The sequence below is a fragment of the Cajanus cajan genome, chromosome 7 (assembly GCF_000230855.2).
Source record: "Cajanus cajan strain Asha chromosome 7, NIPB_CcT2T_4, whole genome shotgun sequence".
In the NCBI taxonomy this organism is placed as follows: Eukaryota; Viridiplantae; Streptophyta; class Magnoliopsida; order Fabales; family Fabaceae; genus Cajanus; species Cajanus cajan.
Window position 1 is genome coordinate 18,866,553 of NC_138523.1, and position 25,490 is coordinate 18,892,042.

Genomic DNA, 25,490 nt, shown 5'->3' on the forward strand with positions numbered 1-25,490 from the left:
CTATTGTTCTTGACATGATTATTATTTTATTATTATCACATGATCGAAGGGTAACCCTCCAATCTAAAGATAAAGAAATCATGGACCAACTTTGGGTGAAAAGTTGTTGGCCAACGTGCGACCAATGTTAGTGAAATGCTTTTCATAGAACATTGTGCAAAGACCTGTTGGAAGCAGATCATAATGTATAAAGTATAAACTGAACTCTGAAAGTCCAAATGATATGGTTTTTTATGTTTTAAATTCTTAATAATTTTCAATTCCAAATGATAATGAGTTGGCTAAGGCTTCTTAATCTCCTTTTGAGTGTGTCTTTGATGCTCGAGTACTGCCTTTAGTTGAAATAAATAAATGTAATATACAATTTATTATTTTGAAAGTGTTTTTCAGTGAATGAATAATCTGCTAACAAAGCTGCCTCTTACTTTTTAATGGATTAATTAATTCAATCCATATATAATTTCATTAGAAAATAATTTCTTAATTTTTTATTCATATAAATTATAATAACAACACTAAAATTTATATGAAAAATCTTGTATATACTATTTCAATCATTATTACTATAAATAGTATAAATAAATTACACTCATAAATGTTAGTAGCATACTTTCTATTAATTGTTTTTTAATATTTTATTATGTTATTAGTTTAAATTTATTAAAATCATAAATTTTGTAAATATTATATGTTATTTAACAAGTTTTTTTTTCTTAATTAGTGAAAAAAGTACACCAAATTTACTATATTTTTAACTACTAAAAAAATGTTAGAGAACTAACAGTTATGTTATATAATTGATTCTAATTTGAAAATTCTAAGGACTCAAAAATTGAAAAATATATTAGTGTGTTAGCTAGAAACTTCTAATTTTACCAAAGTTAGGGATTCCTTTCTGAAAAACAGGTGTATTAGATCACTCATCACCACACCATATATATAATAATGCAATCTAAAAGCTCAAAAGGTGGATCAAACTTCTATCTTTCTCACTTCTTTTACACCCTCCCTTTAAAATTGGACCCTTTGGGGTCACATCACACCACATTCAATCTTGCAGTTAACTTTGGTGCAACCTTTTTCTCTTCCTCGTGTTTCCCACGCGCTGGCCCTGCGCGTGCTCAACCCCAAACACAATACAACAGCAACAAGAGAGTGTGTTGTGTTGGATCCTTTGAAGTTTGTCTTGAGGCATTTTCCTCTTTCTCACGTCTGAACAACAACAACAACCAGAAGAAGCTGTGTGTGATGGGAAGACTTGCACCATTGTCAGAAGAACCCACAAACGAAGAAGATGAAGGAAACAACAACAACTCAAAGAAAAGGCTTCATTCATGGAGAAAGTGGAACTGGATCAAGAACCACTTTTGCCTTGTCTTAAACAAGAAGTCCAACCTCAAGATCCTCCTTAGTGTCTTGGGTTGCCCCCTCTTCCCTCTCCCTGTCCACCCCTTATTACCCTTCAATGAGGTTTCTTCTTCTCTTCTCTTTCTTTCTTTTCTAAATTCTAATGCATCATCACCATGCAAAAGAATGTGGTGGTGTTGCTCTTTGGAAACTTCTATATTTCATATTTTACAAGAGGGGTCTTCATATTTAATATCATAAACAAAAAACATAATGTGTCTTTAACATATTATCTCTTTAGAGGATACATGTCACAAACCAAAAAGAAAAAATATAAGCAAGCACAGATATGTTTCCCTGCATAATTACAAGAAGGAAAAAAACAGTACCATTTTTTTTTTCTCTTGTTGTGTTTTGTGTATATGAAAAATAAAATTTTGGGTGTTTTTTTTTTTAAGGGAATCATGGTGATTATGAGTGGAATGATGTTCTTTCTTGATCAAAGCTAAAAAGTTAGTTTAAAGCGTTACTTTAGATCACTTTCTCTATACATGGAACCTCTTTAATCTTTATGTATGTGTGCCACCAATTTTATCACGTTAATTACCATGTGATTACTGTAATGAGTTTGTAGTTAAAATATAAAAGGTTGTTGTATTTTTCTTTTCTAGCACAGAGAAAGGTGAAAGGGAAAGGCGTTTCAATGAATTTTTTTGGTTTCTTCATTTGTTGCAATGTGTGTAATAGGTGTCATCCTCTGCACAGTATATCATACAACACTTCAGGGCAGCAACAGGGTGTAGGAAGTTGGAGGGGACAGTGAAAAATGTGTTCACAACGGGGAAAGTGACAATGGATGTGGTGGATGAGCTTGGATCCAATGGTGGTGGTGTTAATTTGGAGAAAGGGTGCTTTGTGATGTGGCAAATGGTCCCTGATAAGTGGCAGATAGAGCTGGTTCTGAGTGGCCAAAAGGTTGTGGCCGGTAGCAATGGCGCCATTGCTTGGCGCCACACCCCTTGGCTTGGTGTGCACGCCGCCAAAGGCGGTGTGCGACCTCTTCGCCGCGCCCTTCAGGCAAGTTCATCATCATCATAATCACCATGTCTTGTTTTAAATTTTCCAACAGATTTGGTGTTGTGTTTGTTATTAGTACTGTTATGTTGGTTGGTGTAATGCTATTCATTGGTATTTGGTGGAACCTTGAAGCTTGTTTTAGAGCTGAGTTATAATTGACAGCAAATGTGATTGTTAATGTTAGTACCTAATGATTCTGAGTTTGAAAATATTGTATCACTCTCCCTATTGTAAAGAAATTGAAGTGTTATGACTTGTGACCTAATCCCTGGCTCCATGAATTGGTGAGGTATAGTGTTATGACATAAAATGTGACCCCTTTTGGAATGAGTTAAATTGACACAGATCAGTAACAGATGTAGACCAGCATTTTAATTTTGTTTAAATGGTCATAAATGCGGGTTAACACCACAGCTATTGTTGATTTTAATTAATACAAGGCTTTCAATATATCCATATGCTACCAGCCAAGTTAACGGATCTCTGTTTCCCTAATAATTTCATTCATTTGTTCCATCTAACCACATTCCTGTCTTTATTTCTCAGCTTCCTGCCACTACACAAAATGATCATCTACCATCACATGTAATTAATTTGGCTTAACCTTTTAATATAAGATTCTTCAAAACCATAGCCTAAGAAGACTAAAAGAGTCAAATTTAATGTTCACACGCAAAATATGAATGCAATTGTTGACTTTCTAGCCTAGAGGGACCACTTTGCAGTGAGACTGAGAGTGACTTAATCAATATCTATAATGCTATCCATGTTAGTGTTGGAGTACAAACAAATACCTATATCATTAGAATAGGAGATGGAACATGAGTTTATAAATCACACAAAATATCCATTGGTATGAGCCTTTTTGATTGATTACCAAAATTAAATCTATGGGAGTTCAAACCATAGCGGAGAATATCATACATTCATATCAATGTGGAAACATGCATATGTGAACTCCCAATGAACAAGACCTGGTGTCTCTACTATTTGGCATTGATTTCAATGAATTCAGATCAAAATAGACAATATCATACTAATGTAAAGACGTGTACGTGTAAATTCTTGGTTCACAACACTTGGTATCTACTATTTGGCATTGATTTCAATAAGTTTAGACTAAAATGAACAATATCATATCAATGTGAAGACATATGTGTTTGGTGTCTCGACTATTTGTCATTGATTTTAGCGGTTTTGTTTTTGTTACGTTAAGTGACACCATGGTTGCTAATATTTTTGTAGGGACTAGACCCTTTGGCAGTGTCTGCTGTATTTAGTGCAGCACAATACATGGGGGAGAAACAAATCTCAGGCATAGATTGCTTTGTGCTGAAACTCTCAGCTGATCAGAAGGACCTTGCAGAACGCAGCGACAACACGGCCGAGATGATCAAGCACGCCATATTCGGCTACTTCAGCCAAAGAAGTGGCCTTCTGGTGCACCTAGAGGACTCTTACCTCACCAGGATCCAAGCACCAGGCTCTCACCCCACATACTGGGAAACCACAATGTCAACAAAGATTGAGGACTACAGAATTGTTGATGGTGTGATGATAGCACACGCTGGCTCTTCCACGGCGTTGATCACCAGGTTTGGGGACAACCTTAAGGCTGGACCAGCCACCACAAGGTTGGAAGAGTCATGGACCATTGATGATGTTGCATTCAATGTGGCAGGGTTGTCCTTGGACTGTTTCATACCCCCTCAGGAACTACTGAGAGATTCTTCCTCTTCTTCTTCAGAAGATGATCTAGATTGGAGATCATCACCCTTGCATAGATGATATATAGTTGTATACATATGGAAACTTGTAATTGTTTAGTGGTTTTATTTTTGGGCTAAACAAAGGGTTCATGGTTCATGGTTGATGATGCTAATTGTTACTTAACATGTATAATGCTTTTGTAATTGTATTACTACACTGTCACACATTCTGGGGTAATAGATGACAGCTATTGGTTGTTGTTGATATGAAATTTGATTTTTGAGTTTGTTTTGCGTGTTGTGTAGATAAGAAGTTGACTTGTGTGTAAAGCCATGTTTTTCTTTTTTTTGTGTTGGAGAAGATTGTGGGTTGGTAACTACATCTAGTAGACCAAAAAATTAAAATGAAAAAAAAAAAAAACGATAATACCAAAGTAATATAAAGGTTGAAGGTTATTTATTTATTTCTTTTGGGTACAGAATTTGTAATTTTTATTGATAAAAAAACTAATAAAAATAAATGTTAACTTGGTCGTTATTTTAAAAGTAAAATTGTTTCAAATATAAAAATAAATAATTAAAATAAATATTTTAAATAAAAGATTAAATAAATATAAAAAATAAGATAAATAAATAAAAATATAATTTAGGAAAATAAATGCTTATGTGTCATATAGGATTTGACTATATTGAATAATACTTCATGTCATAGTGATCAAATTACCAATTGCAAAATTATATGAAAAAAGGTTAAATTGTATTTTTTGTTTTTTTATTTTTGTCCATTTACAATTTTGATTTGTTATTTTTTTTTCTTTTGTACATTTTGATCCCTGTTTTAAATTAAAGACATTTCGTCTTTCTATTTTTATAATTATCAGTTTGAAATTTTTTTATTATTAAATTTTGATGTTGTTAAGTGACATGTTAATGATGTAACATTTAAAGATAAAAATTAAAAATAACGTACAAAATCTTCATTTGTATCTATTTTAACAAACAATAAGTGTTTGTTTTATTAATAAATCTTATTTGTATGATTTTTTTAGTTTTTATTTATTTATTTTCAATTGTCATGATACTAAATGTCACATTATTTTAGTATCATTAGATGTTAAAAATGAATGATTAATGAATATTAATTTGATGAGAGAATCAAAATTCTATATTTTTAAAATTAGAAGGACTAAATGTCTCTATTTTAAAATAGAGAGACTAAAATTACGAATTGATAAAAAATAAAGGACCAAAAATACAATTTAGCAAAAAAAAAACTAATGAGAAAAGTGAAGATTTTTAAGCAACTCCCCTTGTGGATCAAAGCTACTCAAACCAACCCAATCATATTTTTGCGAGTTGAATTGAGTCATCGGCTTAGGTTGGGTAATTTTTATGTTACCCAATTATAATTGGGTTGGGCAATGATTTGAGAAGTTTGCTGCCAATGAACTCAAACTAATATAACCTATAATTAATTATAAAATTAAATTAAAAAAATACTATACATAATACAACGCATAATATATTATTTTGCATATATTTAATTCTATCTTTTTGTAATGAATTGACCTAATTGAAGAAGGTATAAAGTAAGAAGAATAATTTAATATTACTTATCATATAATTCAAAATTTGTTAAGTGACATAATATTTTTTTGTTTAAGATATTTGTGATTTCTTATGTATAATTAATTATTATAATATTATTTTTTTTACTTTGAATCATGTATTAAAATTTGAATTAAGTTTTTTTTTCTATTTTTTATTTGTTTCAATTATTTAAAATATATTTAATTTTTAATTGTTCAACCTGATGATCCATCTTGACCTAACCTGATTGTAGTTAGAGAAGTTTGTGTTGTTTAAAATTATTTTCACAAACTTAACTCAATCTAACTTGAATAAATTTAATTAGTTTGGATATAAAAGTAGTTGTTGGAAAAAAGATTCACACTAGAAGGGGAATTGAATAATATATATTAAAAACTTGCACTTTTTGAAATGCAGTGAAGTAGTAAAAACTTTGACAAATAAAGTGTTAGAAGACAACAAATGAAGGAATACAGATTTTTTTATACTGGTTCGTCTCAAACTCAGAGACTCAATCTAACCATATTGAATTTCACCATCTTTTACTATATACAAGTATTCTTTCAACAAGTCACTTCTAGCTCAACCTAAGTAGTCTTTGACTTGCTTATTTAAGCAACTACCCAAACATTCTTTCAACAAGTCTTTCCAGCCTCAACACCAAGTATTCTTTTGAACAAGTCTCTTTAGACCCAACACCAATTATTCTTTTCAACCAAGCCTATCTAGGCTCAAACACTAAGTATTCTTTTAATAAGCTTCTCCAGGCTCAACCCTTATAAATAGATTTGAAAAGAGTTACAAGGATAGTTTCATCTCTTATAGACATGATGCTATGAAACTTAAGCAAAAATAGTCTATAAAGAATTATCTACAAGATTTATAGTGAAAAATTTCTTTGTAGTATTTTAGCTCTGTATGTTTTAGTATACTTCTTAATACAAATTTTTCAGTATGTGTCAATCTTTTTGATTTACAATGCTTCTCTCTATGTTTATTGTTTGAAGACTTGATCCTTTTATAATAACTTTAGAGAAGATGACTGTTACAACAAATTTGAATTAAACATTTCAATTTTCTTCACGAGTTGCTTCGTTTGTCTTCTTTGTTGATCCTAGAGATTACTGTTGATATGCATTTAATGCAAGCATTAAATGTCTTTCAATAAGACATGCATTCTTGTCTGATCTTGCAAACTAATTATCATCATTTCCTTTTAAGATGAGCATGACAAAAGTAATGTTAGTGCAAAGTAGAACAATCTTTTTGCAAAACCTTTTCCATGGTATCGGGGATTTTGCTTTTTGCTTCTTACGAATATTTTATCTATTTCTTCTTTAATAAACTTTGAGAGTTCTAAAGCTTCTTTATTATTCAATCTATTAAAGAATAACACATTAAATGGAATTTAATGTTAGTATCATTTGGAAGTACTCAATTTAATGTCCTCAGACAGATTATATGCTTCATTTGATTTCCTCATTCCACATTTCTTTTGTATGATATATCTTTGAAGAATGCTAACTTTGTTAAAAAAAAATCTTTTATTTATCATCATTAAAATTTAAGGAATCGTCTTTTGTCTTAACACAAGAATTTTTATTTAAGAGTAGTTTAAACTCGATTTGACTCTATCAATTACATTCCTACTTCTTGTACTACTTATTTATGATGACCACTTATATAAAATTAACATGTAGTAAAATTTGTTCTATACAATGACCAACCAATAGTTGATTATTAATTTTTAATATTTTGTACCTATGTTATTATACTCTTGAAGCTCCCGATTTTATTTTATACTACTCTAAATTTTTTTATAATAATAATTACAATTATAATTATAATAATTTTTTTATATATTTTTAAATAAATTATTTCCACTAACTTCGTCCTCCCTAATATAAAATAAATACTCAGAATTTAGCAACACGATTCAAAATTACCGATTTAAAAAATAATAGTATCAAACATAAGAACCACGTAACTGGCAAAAATAAATAAACTTAAGAACCATGCACTTAATTGCAAAATTAAAAGAAAAAGGAAAAACTAATTGCGTTTGCCGGGAGTCGAACCCGGGTCTATTGCTTGGAAGGCAATTATCCTAACCGTTGGACTACAAACGCTTTTTGCTGTTTAACCTTGTACGTGTTTTAATAGATAAAACAATGATTGAGTCTCCTAACACATGTACCAAAATTCATTCCGAATGATTAAAATAATAATTTAAATTATAAAATATTAAATTAAATAATTATTTTATTATAAAATTATTAAAAAAATATTAATATTTTAACGTTTTGAATCACGATTCAGAAATTGTAACATCACTTTAATATTATTATTATTATCGTTCAAGTCGAAATATAGTAGCATTTAATAAATAATGTATAACTAAAAAAAAATTACAAAGCAGAAGAACAAAATATTATAAAAATGATAATATATCTTAGTTTTCACTAAGATATCCCAGTTTTATAACTCATAAAATTGTGAAAATTGGAGTAAAATTTATTATAATATACTTTTTAAAAAGTTTTGATCTCTCATTTATTTCCATGCATTTGTCTCTCACTTTTTTTTTGAAATAAAACAATGATATAATATAAACATTATATTATTTTTCATACAATTTTTTATATAATAAATAAATAAATAATTTTAAAATTAATAAAAATAATTAAGGTAGTTAATTTTTATTAAAAAAAAGGCCCTTTAAACTTATATTGTGAGAGTAAATGTGGGAAAAACTTGGTTAGATAAGACTGCAAAAAATTTAAACCATAGTATATGGTCCTTTACTTTTAAATATTTTGAGTTGCCAACAGAAAAAGAAGGAAATATGTAGACCACTAATTGAAGTGGTAAAAATTATACTTTACTCAAAGGAAAGTATGCACGTTGCACTAATAGGAAGAGTTGTTTTGATTAAATTAGTCTTGTCATCTCTTTTAATCTACTTTTTTTTTTTTCCTTCTTCAAGGTTTTGAATGATATAATCTCTTCTCTTGAATTTATTTGTAAAAGAAAATTATTGTGGGGGGTTGGGGGAGAGGTGGAGTAAATCATTAGGAAGGTTTGGAGATTAAGGATATAAGGACTTTTAATTATGCTTTCTTAGGAAAATGGAAGTGACAAATTTTGGAGAATACCATACTTTGTGGTATAAAGTTATTAAAGTCAAATATAAACTGAAGATGGAAGTTGGGAGTTAAAGGGAATAAGGATGTGATACATGGTGGGCTAATATAAATTCATTGCTTAATGTTTCTTGTTTCAATAAAGATTGGCGGGTTGAGAATATTAGATGAAAATAAAATAAAATACTACATAATAATAATAATAATAATAATAATAATAATAATAATTAATAAAGGTTATAAAGTATTTTATTTTGAAAAAAATTGTTAAAAAAAATAATTGCACGGTAATCACTACTTTTTTAAGTGTGACTATCCCATCCTACATGGGTTTCATTCATCTTAAGCCTCCCAAGTAGGGATGACAACAGGGCGGGGCGGGTACGGGTTTCATGATACCCGCCCCGTCCTCGCAAGTCAAATTCATCTCCGTCCCCGTTCTCATATTTGTTGGGTATGTGATTTTCATCCTCATTTCCATTCCCGTCGAGTATTGGATATACTCGTACCTGTCAATTTTTTATTTTTTATTTTTTATAAAAAAAATGATATTTTTAAATTATTTTTTTATTATATTATAATTATAATTAAGTTATTTATCTATTTCATACTATAATAAATAATCACATATAAAAAAATATTAAAATTTTTAATATAATTAAATTAAAAGTGAGTCTTAAATTAAAAATAGGAACGAAGACGGGTACTGGTGTGGGAACAGGGCAGGTAAGTACATACCCGTACTCGTACCTGATTTAATATATCGGGTTTTACCCATATCCGTACCCGTACTCGGTCAAACCGGGTATTTCCCGTCAAAGTCGGGACAGATTCGAGTATTTCCCGCGAGTATAGATATATTTTTCATCCCTAAGTCGAATTCTTGGCATTATACAAGCATGATCTAGTTTTAATTACCACTAGAATTCTATCATTCTTTCCTAAGGAAGCTAGTTAGTGACAATCAATTTGGTCTATGTAGTCACTAACTTACCTTATTTATTCTTTTAAGAGTGGAACTTTCTACTACTAATTAATAATAGGCAAGAAAGTACTAAACTTAATTTAAGAGCAAGTTTCAATTTTGGGGGAAGAGGAGTGAAAACAACGCAGTATTTGAATCGATAAAAATGTGATGTGAAAGCAAGAATGTTAAAGTTCTTTTCCTATGTTTATGATTTAAGATTTAAGATTTATCTTGTGTTGTGATTACGATTAGAAAGATTACTTATGTTGATGGAGTTGGTATCTTAGTATCATGTGTATACAAGTGGAGGCATATAATATTTTTATTATCACTAGTACATTTTATATGCCTTTATTACCATTAGTCCTTTAGTACATTGTAAAGTGTGTTGTGACCAAAAAAATCCTTATTATGTCAATTTGCTACTTTTTTTTGAACTTATATATAAGTAAGTAAAATGAATTTTACATATATTAAAAATGTTTATCAAATATATTTAATTTTCACAATTTCACACAAATTAAGAAAAATTATTAAATTTTTATAATTTCACATAAAAAATATATCACATTTTCTAAAATATCTTAAACCACATCATGATAGATAATGTTATCATTTATTATTATTGAATATTTTAAATTAAAAATATTAAATAAAATTGACTTCAATAAAGTTTATTTATATTTTAGTTTAAAAAATTTAAGTATTTTTTACTTATATAAAATTATATATAGAGAGTACTTGTTTTCTTTACCATCATAATCGATTAATTTAAACATGTTAATTAATCGATTAATTTAAACATGTTAATTAATTGATTAATTTAAAATGTTAACTAATCAGGCTTGAAGTTTCTGTGTGCTGCAAATACATGATTCAATTTTTTTTCTTCTTAATTTTATCATATAAATATATAATTCATATCAATTAAATGGACATCTTAATTAATTAAACGAATTTTTACGTCCATGTATTATATATAAGTGTAAAATAATAATTGAATTTTAATTTAATAAAATATGAACAATAAGAAGGTCATCAAAATGTTCACATTTTAATATATTTTGAAATGTATATATAATATCAATTTTATTTTATAAGAATGAAGTATCAAATTATCTTGGATTAATTTAAAATTTTGTATATATGATCTAAGAGTAAAAAACTTTCGATCTAACGATTAGATTTACAAAATTTACATTTAATATAAAGTAATTGAGCAGTGTAATACTTAGGAAAATTTCATTTTACTTTATATGTCTATATCGAATTTTGTTAAAATTGAACAATAATTTAAATGTAATCAAAGTGTTCATATTTTAATATATTTTAAAATTTATATATTACATTAAATTTATTTTATAAGAATAAAATACCAAACAAAATTAAACAATAATTTAAAGGTAATAAAAATATTCATATTTTAGTATATTTTAAAATGTATATATATTACATTAATTTTGTTTTATAAAAATGAAGTATTAAATTATTTTAAATTAATATAAAATTATATATATATATATATATATGATTTAAGAGAAAAAGATTTTAAATTTAATGATTAAATTTATAAAATTTATATTTAATATAAAATTATTGAAGGATGTAATAGTTGTTAAAATTTATAAAATATTTTCAATTTTTTTCAATTACGGATATAGTGCAAGTGCAAATTTTTTTTCTGAAATATTATTTTTTTTAAAAAAATTTACCAAAAAAAAAATCTGTTACACTATATTTACACAGTAGACCCATTTACTGTTCATCTCAGAATTCGGTTCCCGGGGAACCGAATTCTAATTTGTCTAATTTTTTTTAATGCTCAGAATTCGGTTTCCCGGGAATCAAATTCTGAGTAGTTTTTAAATTTTTTTTCTCGTTTTAGGCTCAGCAATGCGTAAATTTTGCAACTAGAACAGGTCGTTCTCCAAGGAGAACGGCCCGTTCTGCTTGCATACGTAATGTGTAAAAGTTGAATCTAGAATCGCCATTCTTAAACTAGAACGGGCCGTTCTAGACTTACATTTTTGAACAAAACTTGAATTTTGGAACAAGCCATTCCAAACTAGGATTTAAGGCCTTTTTAGTTATTTGGAACAGGTCATTCGGGTTTTGGAACGGGTCATTCTGGTCTACAAAAAAGGCCTTAAACCCTAGTTTGGAACGGTCGTTCTGATTTTGGAACGGGCTATTCTAGGCTACTAAAAAGGCCTTATATCCTAGTTTGGAACGGGCTGTTCTAAATTAGGGTTTTAGGCCTTTTTAGAAGCCTAAAACGACCCGTTCTGGTCTATCAGGGAATCCAATGCTCCCATTATAAATACACCCTCCCTTCATTCTCTTCATTTAGCTTCACCTTACCTTCAGGATCTCATTTGTTTTCTCTACCCATATTAAGCCTTTTCTCTGAATTACATTCATTTCCTTTCAACCTTTCATAAAATGGCTTCTTCAATCTACGTTATTGTTCACTCAGATGGTTTCATTAACCAATGTCTGAATGAAGGAGTCACCTTCTCCTCTACATCTGCAAAATTAGTTTGTATCAAGAGAGGAATTACTCTACAGAGGCTACAGAGAGTCATCCACACAAAGTTGCATCGACAAGATTCTGAGAGGGTGGCTAGCATACATTTTTGTTACCCTATTAGACTTGACCTAGGGGTTAGTAACTACACCTGTGTTGAGCTGACTGATGATGAAGATGTTGAGGCACTTTTCAATGTTCACGATTCTAATCAACTTCAATCAGGTATTGAATTATATGCTACCTTTACTATAATTGAATCACATTCACCACAAGTTTCACCTTCACCTTCACCTTACGAAATTTACCAAAGTTACCAAAACCTTAACCCATCTGCCCCTTCTTATAATATTCCCTCCAACCACGACATTGAGTCATACACATAGCTTTTAACTGGTCCATTCATGGGCTTTAATCAAATACCTTCTCAGCCATTTGACCAAGCTACACCTCCTGCCTCTCAACCCAATGTTCAAACCAACATTGGAGATCATCTTCTTGTTGGTCTTCTAACAGAAAATGTCTTTGATCCTTTTAACGAGGACGAAGGCAAAATGCTTTCTGAACATCAAGATGATGATGATGATGAAGAAACCCTCCCATTTCCAAATAATCCACCACTACCCATATACAACCCACCATCACACTTTTTAAACTTTCCCAATGAAATTCAACAACAAGACAGTGAGTATAGCCATTTGTTGGAACGTGAAATGGTTGTGTATCCACCTGGAACACTATTTGTTGGCCAACGCTTCGAAACAAAAGAACAAATGCAGGACGACATAAACAGATTTCACATTATCAACCATTGCACTTACCAGGTATGTTGCAAGCAATGCAAATGTATGTTCCAGGTTTTATTTGAAAATTAAATACGCAACCGACTTACCAAGGTGACTTATTGGATGAGGGGAGTGTTATATTCAAAAGGTTATTTTGGACCTTTAAACCATGCATTGATGGTTTTGCCTTCTACAAACAAATTGTTCAAGTCGATGGAACATTTTTATACCAGAAATATAAAGGTACGCTATTGGTTGCATTTGCGCAAGATGGTCGCAACAACATAATTCCTATTGCATTTGCTATTGTTGAAGGTGAAACTAAGATGCATGGTTTTTTTTTCTTCTTAATAACTTAAGGCGGTATGTAATACCGCAAGATGAGTTGTGTCTTATTTCTGATCGTCATGAGGCTATTCGAAGTGCATACTCAAGAAACGAAAGTGGTTGGACAGAAAACAATTCTGTCCATGTCTATTGTATTCGACACATTGCACAAAACTTCATGCGACAATTCAAAAATGCAGCATTGAAGAAGGATGTCGTCAACATAAGTAATTTTATCATTAATTTTTTTTTTTTTGAAATTATTTAATTATTTTTTCCATTATTTAATTAGTTTTTTTTTTTGCAGCTTATGGGATGACTGGACCTATATTCTTTTACTATTACAACATAGTAAGAGATACTAATGCTGAAGCAGCCCAATGGTTAGACAACATTCCTAGAGGAAAATGGACACTGGCATGGGACAATGGACGACGTTGGGGACACATGACAACAAACTTAGCCGAGTCTGTTAATTCCGTATTGAAGAAAACAAGAAATCTGTCAATTTGTTCCATGGTAATGGCTACATACACTCGTTGCAACAAGTTTTTTATTCAAAGAGGCAGGGAAGTGGATGCAATGATTAATGCTGGACATGTCTACTCGGAAATTGCAAGTAAAGCTATTCAAGATGCACAGTCCAAGGCAAATACTCATAGAGTTATCAACTTTGACAAATCAAGCACTAGATTTCTAGTGGAAGAAATGCAACATTCGAGAGAAGTTCGACTCGCTAGGAGATTTACAGTAAGGCTAGATGAATTGTGGTGTGATTATGGCAAGTTCCAGAAAGTTCGTATCCCTTGCTCGCATGTACTCGCTTCATGCTTACATGCACATCACGACTATCAAACCTACATATCTCCCACATATACCTTACAACAAGTTGCAAAGGTATACCAAGGACAATTTAGAGAGCTCCGATATGAAGATTATTGACCTACTTACACTAGTTCAACTTTGTGGCCAAATCCAGAACTCAAGAGAACGTCCAAGGGTCGGCCAAAGTCCAGCAGGATTAGAACAGAGATGGACATTAGAGAACAACATAATCGTGTAAAAAATTGTTCCTATTGTCACACTGCTGGTCACACTAGGAAGACATGTCCAAATATTAGTCATGAATTTAGTTCCCGCCACCATTGATCTTTATTGTTATAATGAGTTTTAATAAATTTATTTAGTTAAATGTATAATGTTATTATTCAATAAATTTAATTACTTGATGTTAGTCTCCGAGACTACGTTGTGTTTGTGTTGAAAGGGTTGATTGTGTTCGCTGCAATGCTTATAGTTATAATATTTTATAAGTTACATAGTGCATTAAAAGTAAAAATGCATAACATTAAAAATCATATTACATTGATAAAGAGACATAGTGCATTAAAAGTAAAAAACGATAACATTAAAATAAAGTGAATTATATATGTTTTTTAGTCTTCGTAATGGTGTCCAATTCCACAACGAGGGCGACGTCTGTTACGACCTGGATTACGTCGTGGAAGTTGTTGCTCAGAAGGATTTGACTCATCATGAAGCACTGGTTGTTGAAATACTGTTGAAGAACTACCAGATTCATTAGCAAATTCTGATTGGTAAAGAGATCGCATGTATGATTGTGCTGAAGATGGAGTTCTTAAATCTACTCCAAATAAATTTGTAAAAAAATCCTTTGAAGTTGTTGCAAATGAATGTCTTCTATCAATTATGTTTTCTTGTTGGGTGATGTGTGGAGGATTTGATACATGCTGATCAGTCTCTTCATACGATCGCATGGAAGTTGCACCAGTTTCAAATATTGTGGAAGTCCTTCGTTGTTGATGATTCCTTGGATCTTGTAGTTGTTGTGGCACAGATAGGAAGTAGATGGAATTGGCCATGTACCATTCCATGTATTCTCGTGTGTGAAACAATGAGCCTTGCATTGGATGACCCATCAATGTGTGCTCACGTCTATTATTCCATATGTCGATCCATTGAGCATGTCTTGTAACCCAATTTTCATCTTGTCTTCCCCTCATGTCAATTTTGTGCAGGTGATCCAAATTATTGAGTGGAGAAGGGACATCCTGGAAGAGACGAAATTGCAATTTCACTATATCGGATTGGTGCCATTCAACAATTGAAAAACAAAGGATGGAGGTACATGATGTCCATAGTTGAGCATTTGTATATGCTTGCATGGGTATTGTTATTTCCAAGGCTTGATATGGAGTCCATAAAAATTACAAAAAATTTAAACATTTTTAGTTAAGATAATATGCTAAACAAAAGAAAATACGAAACAAATAAAACTTTGATTTTGAAGAGTTACCTGATCAGCTTGAATGTGATCAAACCTTGATCTGTATCCGATAACATCATTATGAGGTACACTTCGAAAGTTTAATATTCTACCTCCGCTCCATTTACAGACCAAAGGGAATGTTGGTGGTACCCTGGAAATAGGCGCAATATATGGCATACGATGCCATGCCCAAGACTGTAACAAAGATGCACAACCACCCATTATTTTGCTGGTAACATTTGTGGCTCTATACATTTCCTTATATAACATAGCCAAACAAGTAAACCCCCAACTATATCGCCTTGTTCTTCTAAGATTTATTAATAAAGATAAATACATAAGATGTACCTTATTTCTTGTTTTGTCAGGCATCAAAACACCTCTTATTAAACCTAATATATATGCCCTACAATGTGCATGCATTTCTTCTTGAGATGGTTCCTCTGGTAATTGTAACATATTTTCTCTTAACCACTTTAACTTAATCATAGAGCCAATTAGTGACTCACTTTTAACTGACACGATTCCGAGATACGTGGAACACATATCCTCCAGTCATATAATGTTGGGCTAATGACTGGTAAACCATCAACTCTTAGGCCAAGTTGAAGTGCAACATCCTCCAGTGTTATCGTGCACTCCCCTGTTGGAAAATGGAATGTGTGAGTCTTAGGTCTCCATCTTTCAACCAAAGCTGTGACTAATGCGTGATCCACCTTTAGATGTTTGAGATTTGCAACCCCAAAAAAACCAACTTCCTCTAATATAGGAACAATTAGAGGGTGAGGTTTTGGCATTGAATGACAATAAGAGTAAATAATATTATCAGCTTCCTGCGATGATTAACAAAATTAGTACTAATATGTTACAAGTTCATTGAAATTTAAAGTAAATAACGATGAGTTCAACATACCGTTGTACCAATAAACGCAGACCTATGTTCACTTTGCTTCCACAACAACATTTTTGGTATTTGGTAAGTGAAAATCGAACAAAAAAATAATGTCTGAATTTTGGTACTTGATAAGTGAAAATTGAACCAAAAAACAATGTGGGAATATGGTATTTATAGACATCAGAAGTCTCCAGAACGGGCTGTTCCGGATTCAGAACGGCTCGTTTTGATTCCATTCGTCATGTGTTAATTTTGAATTTGGAACGACCCGTTCTTAATCAGAATGACTCGTTCTAGTCCATTCGTCAATGGTATATTTTTTACTCCGGAACGGGCCGTTCTGATTCAGAACGGTCCGAATCTAGTTCTTCCCCTTCCTCAAAAAGAAAACGAAAAAAAAAAAAATTTAACCTTGCTCAAAATTCGATTTTCTGGTAATCGAATTCTGAGATGAACAGTAAATGAGTCTATATGTATAAATATAGTGTAATAGATGATTTTTTTGTAAATTTTTTTTAAAAAAATATTATTTCAGAAAAAAATTCTGCAAGTGTTTCTCAGAAAATTTGAAATTGGTTCCAAATTGGCAGAGGTATCGATCACATTAGAGCAACAGAAGAAGAAACAAGAAATGGGTGCGCCACCTTTTTCACTCTCACGCCGCTTCTTCAAAACCCTGTTTCCCTTCTCCTCCTTCTATTCCTCATTCTCCACCACCACCACCTCACCACCGCCTCCAATCCGCGTCGCCCTCACCGAGTCGGTGGGCCGCGCCGTCTTCGCCACCCGCCCCATCGCCTCCGGAGACCTCATCCACACCGCCAGCCCCGCCGTCTGCCACCCCTCCGCTCCCGGCGCCTGCTACTTCTGCCTCGCCAACTCCGGACCTCGGCAGCCTCTGACCTTCTGCAGCCAATACTGCTACCGACGCTCCAAGGTTCCCTTTCTCTCGCCTTTTCACTATTTATGCACACACATTCTCTCCTTAGTCCTTACCCTTTGAAATAACAATAAAGCAAAGGAGCTAAGTCTAGTTTTGTTTTTCAAATTAGAAAGGTGTTCAATTGCCCCTAGTTTAAAGTATTTAGGGTGTGTTAGGTAATACTAACTTACAAGTCAGCTGCTGATAGCTCATAAACACTAAGGCTATGTTTGAATAATACTTCTCAAAGAGAAAAAATAGGAAGAAAAATTGAATTAAGTTTTTTCGTAAGTTAATACTAATTTTTTCCATGAGTAAATAAAATTTTGCAGAAGTTAACAAGAGAAAATTTCTACAAATTAACTTATGCACAAGCTAAAGCTAATTTTAGCTTATGGAAAAACATATTTCATTTTTCTTTCCTATTTTTAAGTGCTTTTGGAGAATTACTCAGAAAGGCCCCAACTTAGAAACTGAAAACCTGAAAGCTTATAAGCTATTGATTATTGATTGAATTGAGAGTGTTTGGTAAGATTAACGGATAAGATAGGTGATAAATCTAGGGGTCTGTTTGAGTTAATTGCTCTAGAAGCACTTATAGGAGAGAAAAATAGGAAGAAATAAGTTTCTCCATAAGCTTAAAAGTTCTCTCTTATTAGCTTCTCATGAATCTTATTTTTAACTTATGCATAAGTTAATTTTAACTTATAAAGAAGGTTATTTCGATTTTGCTTCCTATTATTTTTTCTCTTAGAAATATTTCTGAAGAATTTTATCTAAACAAACTCTTAAATGGATTAAAAAACACATATTTAGTTGATTGAGGTAAAAAGATGTTCCAAATAAATTTATGAGGATAAAAATGAAAACATAAAAAAAAACGAGTACCTTGTAAGCTAGCTTATTTTCATAAGCTACATGTAGTAGCCTATGAACAATGAGCTATAAGATACTAGAATATGCTTGCATACCAAACAAGCTAATTTTGATCAAACTAGCTTATAAGTTCTTCCGGTGCCTTGTTAAACAACTCTTATTAGGTCCATGTATTTGTCCTCGTTCTAAGTTTTAGTCCTTAATACGAGAAATCATGTAAGTTTTAGTCCTACAATAATTTTTTGTTAGCAGTGATATCACCGGTAAAAAAAATTGTAGTGGTTTCATAGTTGAAAAAATTCTTTGATGTTAGCCACAAAGGATCAAAACGTAACTTTTAAGGATATAGAGTTTTTTTGTGTATAAGTATAGCTTATTGTTTTCTTGGATATGGACTAAAACTTAAAATGAAGACAACTATAGGGATCGAGTGAATAGTTTAACCTCATTTCTATTATCTATGATATTAAGGCCACATTCAATATCTGACTTGTGCTTGTAAGTCAAAAGTATGTTTTTTTACTTATTGTTCTCTCATGTGTTGCTTGGTCAACAATACTCGCATAATCAAATAAAACCCATGTTGTAAAGTGCAATGTAGGAGTTTTTTTGGTGAACATACTTTTTTGCTTCTTTGCAGTTGTGTACTTATTTTGAGAATTTTAATGTTACTTAGGGATATTACAATGTTGAGATGAAGGAAAATTGGGTGGCTTTTGAAGACTATTGCCGGTACAAGAGTTTGTTCTCTAGCATCAGAAGATTGACATCTTCAATTGTGATGGGTTCAACAATCTTTTAAACATGTCACGTGAATATAAATTTATATAAAATTTCTTTTCTTCAGTGTTAATGAAACTAACTTTTCTCTATGGTTTTGTAAGTACCAAATGGATTTTATGTATGACAACTCTTCAACCCTCCAAGAAATATCCCTTTAATCTTCAATGCAAAGTGCAAACTTCCCCTATGTTAAGTGTCTGTTCACCAGGGTAAGTACAATACAGAAAGCACAGTGGAAAGGAGAAAACAGATAAGAGGAGCTATACGTCCATCCCTCATTAACCTTATTGAATGCTTTTGTCACTTGTGTTGGTGGTTTGAAACTTAATGTAACATACAAAATTCTATAATTTGTCTTGTGGGCCTTTGCACAACTTCATTTCTGAAATTATAATTGATCTGAACTGAATGTAATGGATAGCCCTTATGATAAACTATTGAAACATTTGTGTTTGTCAATACTTGACACCTTAACTTATCATATACTATTTTAAAGTGACAATTTCATGATCTCTTTACAAAGGACCCATGGTTTGAAGTATCCCTTGTTGGTAAAGCGATTGGCTTGCATGGTCATATCAGGAGATGCCACAAGTGACACTCTTGACATACTTCAGCCAACCAATTTGACGCCTGAGATGGTTTTAGAGGTGAGACATTTAGAAGTTTAGGACAATGGCAATAAAATTCTGATTATGATTATTTTAGTTAGCAGGTTTCTTCTAAAACAATGAAAACCATATTATGAATGGAAGTCTATTAGCTTTCTTGTGAACATTTGAATGAACGATCCTCTTTGCCTGTAGCTTTTCATAATTATTCTTAAATGTAGGGTATGGTTGGTAAAAGTGAAAATGCAAAGGCAGACATTAGAGGTGGAAACTGTGTATAGACTTATTTTTTGACCTTGTTTGATTAAACTTCTCTATAAACGCTTAAAGGAGAAGAAAATAAGTAGATAAAATGAATTGAGCTTCTGTGTTAAAATCAACTCATCACCTTGGCTTTTGGGAAAGTTAGATGAGAGCTATGATACATATGTGATACAACGATATGATTATTCTCAAAGTATATAAGATACCATAAGTGTAAGATACATATCTTGATATGAAAAATAATTCATAAAACATAATAAATATATAATTGCAATTATGCAATTCCAAATTAAAACCATATTTCTTGGACATTACTAAAAATTAAAAAGAAAATCATAAATTATTGTTATCATCATAAATTACTTCCTAATATTTGAAATAGAAATAGTACTAGCAATCTCATTCTTTTCTTGAAATAATCCATTAAGAGGATAATTTTTATTTTTGCTTCATCAACAGACAATGCTTCTATGTTTCCATTTTATACATGCTTATATGTCTTGTGTGCTGTATTGGATGCTTCACCAGTACATATCAGTGAGTATCCAAGAGTGTTGGTATTGAATATGTACCGGATATAGATACATGAAGCAAATTCAAGAATAGGTGCTTATATGAAAGAGTTTGTATAGAAGTTAAATTACATCAGTTAATTTTAACTTATGGGAGAAACTCAATTCATTTTTATCTTTTTATTTTTCTCCTACAAGTGCTTGTGGAAAAATTTGTCCATACAGAACCTATGTCTAAATGGGTTTCAGTTATTGTATTCCTTCTTTTACTTGTGCCTAGCACAGCCTTCTGCTGTAAGTGATCACTTTTTATATAAACTATTCATTAGAGCAGAAGGAAACAATTTTTGTTGTTTAAATTGGAACCTGATAAGTATTATAATTGGACAGCTTTGGCATCAGTTTTTTACTGCAGTGAACTGTTTATGCATAGCATCCTTTTTCAGATGGAAGAGGGGTTTCTCTTGCTAAGGAATGCCTTCACAAAGGCACTTGTGGCAGATGAACATATTGCCTGTATCCTTACTGTGTGAGGAATATTTTGTATATAGATACACAACACGTACATTAGATATATGTTTAGAGACTATTTTTCTTAACATTTCAAGTTTTAACTAAGCAATGGTACATTAATGTTTTGGCACGAATCCGAATCAATGCATTTCGCATTGAGTTGGCTGGAGGACTATACGAAGATCTTCTTTCATCAGCAGTTGCATCTGTGGAAGCTGAAGCTGCTGTTGGAAATGCTGTGTATATACTTCCATCCTTCTACAATCATGACTGTGGTGAGTACAATTTTCTCTTATATTCCTCATTATGACTCTACTTTCCTCTCTTTTGGTTGCTTGACCAAGATTTCCAACTGGATCAGATCCCTTTACATTATTCATCAAGCACAGATGACTGAAAACAAGAGAAGTTCAATTTTATCAAAATTTGCATTCCATGTTTTGTGCATGTGCATGCACATGCACACACACAAACACAAATAGTTGACCGCCCTAAACCTTGTCTTTTTACCTTAAGAAAGGAGCAATCTAACTCAATTGGTTTGCAGATCCAAATGTACACATCATTTGGATAGATAGTGCTGATGCAAAATTGAAGGCACTCCGTGACATTGATGAAGGTTTGTCCTAAATTCTATTTTATTTAATTTAATGTCTTTTTCCTTGTAATTCTGTTGGTTGACTCTTCTAGTGAGTAGTACATTTGATGATTTTTTTAGGAAATCCTCATTTTAATGTGACAGTTCTGAGTTTTTCTGACAGTAGTTGGCAATCAATGCAAACCTTTGTCAAGTGATAACTTTTATGACATCAATCAGTGATAGAAAACTTTAGGAGACACCATCGAATAATGACATTTCTCAAAATGGTCAAAATGGTTTCATGGGTCCATGTTGTCAATTCTATATTGAAAGGCTTAATTGTTATTGTTCGTGTTCTTGTATATTGAAACACAATTTTGGACTGAGAAGGAAAAAGAACATTAAAATATCCATCTTGAAATTTGTATATATTTGACAATCCTGAGAACATAGTTATCAATAGCATTCTGTAACGGTGGACTGGTGCAGAACAGCCTACAGTTGCTTCAAGAATATGGTTGTTGCATAATGTTTTGCATCTCCTATCCCACAAAATCTGTTGTGGCCATTCTTTTATACAGTGGGAAACCCCTTCTTTACCCTGCTGTTGTGCAATGCTGAAGCTGTTTTTATGGGTACTTTTGCTATTTCCCCTTGTTTTACATTAGAGATGCTTTGGGTTTCTGATTAGAGTCTAAACAGTTGATTCTTTTCCTCGATTTGGGACATGCTACAGTTTTCTGGCATTGTTTCTAGCCAACCCACAATTCTTCAGCATCATTTCTGGCCACCCCTCTGTTCATGCATTATGGCACTACTCTTTGGTCTTCTTGTGTAGTGTTTTTTTGTCGTTTTGTTTTCTCTTTTCACACTTTGTTGTATGTATTCCCTTAATTAGTATCAGTTCTGTTTTTTCTTTTCCAACTCCTAAGGTCTGTCATGTATTTGATGCGTTGTGTTTTTCTCTTCATTAATCCCATCACTTTTTACCCCATTCCTATGTTCTTGTTGGCATCATCACTCAACCACAACCACATTACTTGTTATTATTGACTTTGTTAATAATAATACCTTAGATTGAGGATGATTCTGTTTAGAATAGGATTATGCCTTATTATTATTAATAATGAAAATCTTTAATTGTAAGTTTTTATTTTATTTTATTTTTTTAAATTTTTTTAGCATTTATGTTGTGAATAGTAAAAATTAAGTTAAAACCCTTATTTGGTTTTTTATAATATTTTTTTGTTTCAATTTAGTCCCACTTTAATTTTTGGTTTCAATTTAGTCCTCAATAATTTAAATTATTGCAATTTGGGACTTCCATCCAAATGATTTAAATGGAGTTAACTGTTGGCCACGTGAATGTCAGGTGGATGCCATGTAGATGTATAGGTGGACGCCAAATTTCATGAATATACCTGGAACCAGAACGACCCGTTCTGCTTGCACATGTTATGTGTTAATTTTGCAACTGGAACGGGCCATTCCAAATGCAAATTTAACACACCATGAGTGCATCAGAACGGGCCGTTCTGGTGTTAGAACGGGCCGTTCTGGATTCAGGGTTTAGAGTTCAGAACGGCCCATTCCAGAATGCCAATTTCATGCATGCGTTGACCAAAATGTCACAATGTGACTCAAAAATTGAAAATAAAAATTCATAACATATCATAAATTCAAAGACAGAAACATGATTCAGAAACTGAAAACAAAAATTCAGAACATAACATATACTAAAAAAATTCAAAGAAATTACTGAGAAAGGAAATCATCCGGGTAACGCTGAAGGAAAATCCTAAACCACAAAAATTCAGGTTGTACCTCCTCAAGAACAAGTTGTTATTATTGGGGTACATCGTCAATGACTTCAAGGGGAAACATCGTTTCGTTTCATCCTTGACTATATAGTGTCAATTTGGTAGTAAGTGATTCACTCCAGTTTGACTAATAATGAAATAAAACCTGCTACCATTGTCCTTAGTGATACACTGCATCGTCCTTTATGATACACTGTATAGTCCAAATGTTTAGCAATTGAAGTTATCAATCCCCATTGACAATATTACCAAATCTAGTGTTTGAAATGTTTTGTACCTTGGGTCTTTTTCCCTGTACGATTCACAAACGTGAACTATAGTCGTCGACCATTCTGGAACCAGAACGACCCGTTCTGGTTACATTATTAGTGAGTTAATTTTGCATCTGGAACTGCCCGTTCCAGATACAAAATTAACACACCAAGAGTGCAACCAGAACGGGCTGTTCTGGTTCTGCTGTTCTGGTTCCAAGTGTATTCAAGAAATTTGGCATCTACCTATGCATCTACGTGGCATTCACGTAGCCAATAGTTAACTCCGTTTAAATCATTTGGACGGAAGTTCCAAATTGCAATAATTTAAATTATTGAGGACCAAATTGAAACAAAAAATTAAAGTGGGACTAAATTGAAACAAAAAAGTATTATAAGAGACCAAATAAGGGTTTTAACCTAAAAATTATTTATCTTGTATCTGTACCTTTTAGTAGTGGTAATCTTGTTATCCGCTATAACATTTTTAGGGTCGGTCACTCTATGCCACAATCTAGGATTGAGAACCATGCCTGGGAAGAGACCATGGTGATAGATGGTACCTGGCCTATATTATTATATAATTTTCTTGATGTAAGTGGTGGAAAGTTCTTAGATTTGGCTCCATCCAAGCTGTAAAATGACATTGTTTACTATCAAATGTCACTATAATGTCTTACATGAGTTAGATGTGAAGTATGTTAAAGTGTAAAGAAGAAAATCAATGTCACATTAATGAAACAAATGGAATTAAAAGTTAATTTTAGTGAGCCTAAAGGACATACGACAGTTTTGATTGACCAGATGCCAATTTGGTTCGTCATGGAATGTAGTTTATTCAGTTATATAATGTGATCATTCTCAGAAAAAAAAATAGTTTTGTACACGTTTTTGTCATTCTTGGTTATCCATCAAAATTTTCCATGCATCATTCATAATCCTTCTTTCATAAGAAAATAAACTATAGGATTTAATTTGGGAAACGCAAGTGTTATGAACATATCATCATGTTTTATTACTGGAATAAATATCCACATTCGGTTTCTAACATTTTTACCACTCAGAAACAATGTAAAGTAGTTGACAAATAGTAACATAGTACTATGATAGGATGGGTCTTACAAGGTCCAAAAAGAAGGAAAATCAAGTGGATGATATTATAATGTTATATAGCTTATATTTTAATTTTCTAAAGCTAGACGACACATGTAGTGTATGATATTAACATTAATGCACTGCAATTCGCTTTTGGTAAACTGCAGGTGAAGAACTCAGAATCTGCTATATTGATGCCAGCTTGGACCGTGATGCCCGACGGGAGCTGCTATTTCGAGGTTTTGGTTTTCAATGCAATTGTCGTAGGTGCTTGCACGGCGATTAGTTATTCTTCTGTATGTTTTCTCCTGGATTTTGCAATATCTAATGTGTTATGACCAGAACTAGGAATTCAATAAGAATTCGAAGGACTAATAGAAAATAGGGACTCTATGTGAAGAAAAGAACCCGAATGTTATATTTGAAGAAGAAAGATGAGAATACCAATTTGTGAATGAATTACTGTGCCCCTAAGGCAGGATTAAAATGCATTATATAGCCAACTGACTATAACCAATCCTCCTCGCTACTCTATCTTATCTCTAATATATTTAAAATTACTAACTATTCTATCTTATCTCTAATTTTGTAGATAAAGTATATTAA

The 25,490-nt window shown here is 31.9% G+C and overlaps 3 protein-coding genes and 1 non-coding gene across 10 annotated transcripts; 2 read left to right on the forward strand and 2 right to left on the reverse strand.

Moving 5' to 3' along the window:
- The first annotated feature begins 954 nt into the window (after positions 1-954).
- Positions 955-4,426, forward strand: LOC109810282 (lipase (DUF620)). Of its 2 annotated transcripts, none has more exons than XM_020373707.3 (3): positions 955-1,470; positions 2,113-2,424; positions 3,670-4,426. In XM_020373707.3, exons 1-3 carry the CDS (start codon positions 1,249-1,251, stop codon positions 4,210-4,212), a joined length of 1,077 nt encoding a protein of 358 aa, XP_020229296.1. In that variant the 5' UTR covers positions 955-1,248; the 3' UTR covers positions 4,213-4,426. The 2 variants fall into 2 exon arrangements, with proteins under 2 accessions (XP_020229296.1, XP_020229295.1); XM_020373706.3 differs by having other exon boundaries at positions 959-1,470; positions 2,095-2,424.
- A 3,354-nt stretch (positions 4,427-7,780) lies between these two features.
- On the reverse strand, positions 7,781-7,852 carry TRNAG-UCC (transfer RNA glycine (anticodon UCC)). Its single transcript has one exon. It is a non-coding gene; the product is annotated as a tRNA-Gly (tRNA).
- Positions 7,853-12,724: 4,872 nt separating this feature from the next.
- Positions 12,725-17,123, reverse strand: LOC145949471 (serine/threonine-protein phosphatase 7 long form homolog). 3 transcript variants are annotated; one of them, XM_083059416.1, is made up of 3 exons: positions 16,272-17,123; positions 15,790-15,957; positions 12,725-15,544 (listed from the first exon to the last, which is right to left on the reverse strand). In XM_083059416.1, exons 1-3 carry the CDS (start codon positions 16,557-16,559, stop codon positions 14,909-14,911), a joined length of 1,092 nt encoding a protein of 363 aa, XP_082915542.1. In that variant the 5' UTR covers positions 16,560-17,123; the 3' UTR covers positions 12,725-14,908. The 3 variants fall into 3 exon arrangements, 2 of the variants coding, with proteins under 2 accessions (XP_082915542.1, XP_082915541.1); XR_014427676.1 differs by having other exon boundaries at positions 12,725-15,678; positions 15,790-17,123; XM_083059415.1 differs by having other exon boundaries at positions 15,790-17,123.
- Positions 17,124-17,180: 57 nt separating this feature from the next.
- SDG38 (SET domain protein 38) lies at positions 17,181-25,343 on the forward strand. 4 transcript variants are annotated; one of them, XM_083059419.1, is made up of 8 exons: positions 17,181-17,594; positions 19,132-19,187; positions 19,762-19,888; positions 21,072-21,141; positions 21,234-21,413; positions 21,686-21,757; positions 24,281-24,383; positions 25,052-25,343. In XM_083059419.1, the coding sequence occupies exons 1-7, from the start codon at positions 17,289-17,291 to the stop codon at positions 24,340-24,342; spliced, it is 873 nt and encodes a 290-aa protein (XP_082915545.1). In that variant the 5' UTR covers positions 17,181-17,288; the 3' UTR covers positions 24,343-24,383; positions 25,052-25,343. The 4 variants fall into 4 exon arrangements, 2 of the variants coding, with proteins under 2 accessions (XP_082915545.1, XP_082915544.1); XR_014427677.1 differs by lacking the exon at positions 24,281-24,383 and having other exon boundaries at positions 21,500-21,757; positions 25,052-25,130; XR_014427678.1 differs by lacking the exon at positions 25,052-25,343 and having other exon boundaries at positions 21,500-21,757; positions 24,281-24,358.
- Positions 25,344-25,490: the final 147 nt, after the last annotated feature.

Excerpts from the sequence above, each read along its gene's own strand:
- LOC109810282 (XM_020373706.3), top strand. The coding sequence starts at position 1,249 with ATGGGAAGACTTGCACCATTGTCAGAAGAACCCACAAACGAAGAAGAT. Across the intron at positions 1,471-2,094 it reads CCTTATTACCCTTCAATGAG|GTGTCATCCTCTGCACAGTA; the intron begins GTTTCTTCTTCT and ends TGTGTGTAATAG. Across the intron at positions 2,425-3,669 it reads CTCTTCGCCGCGCCCTTCAG|GGACTAGACCCTTTGGCAGT; the intron begins GCAAGTTCATCA and ends ATATTTTTGTAG.
- SDG38 (XM_083059418.1), top strand. The coding sequence starts at position 17,289 with ATGGGTGCGCCACCTTTTTCACTCTCACGCCGCTTCTTCAAAACCCTG. Across the intron at positions 19,889-21,071 it reads CGCCTGAGATGGTTTTAGAG|ATGGAAGAGGGGTTTCTCTT; the intron begins GTGAGACATTTA and ends ATCCTTTTTCAG. Across the intron at positions 21,414-21,685 it reads CTTCTACAATCATGACTGTG|ATCCAAATGTACACATCATT; the intron begins GTGAGTACAATT and ends ATTGGTTTGCAG.
- LOC145949471 (XM_083059415.1), bottom strand. The coding sequence starts at position 16,308 with ATGTGTTCCACGTATCTCGGAATCGTGTCAGTTAAAAGTGAGTCACTA. Across the intron at positions 15,545-15,789 it reads ATCACATTCAAGCTGATCAG|GATGTCCCTTCTCCACTCAA; the intron begins GTAACTCTTCAA and ends CGTCTCTTCCAG.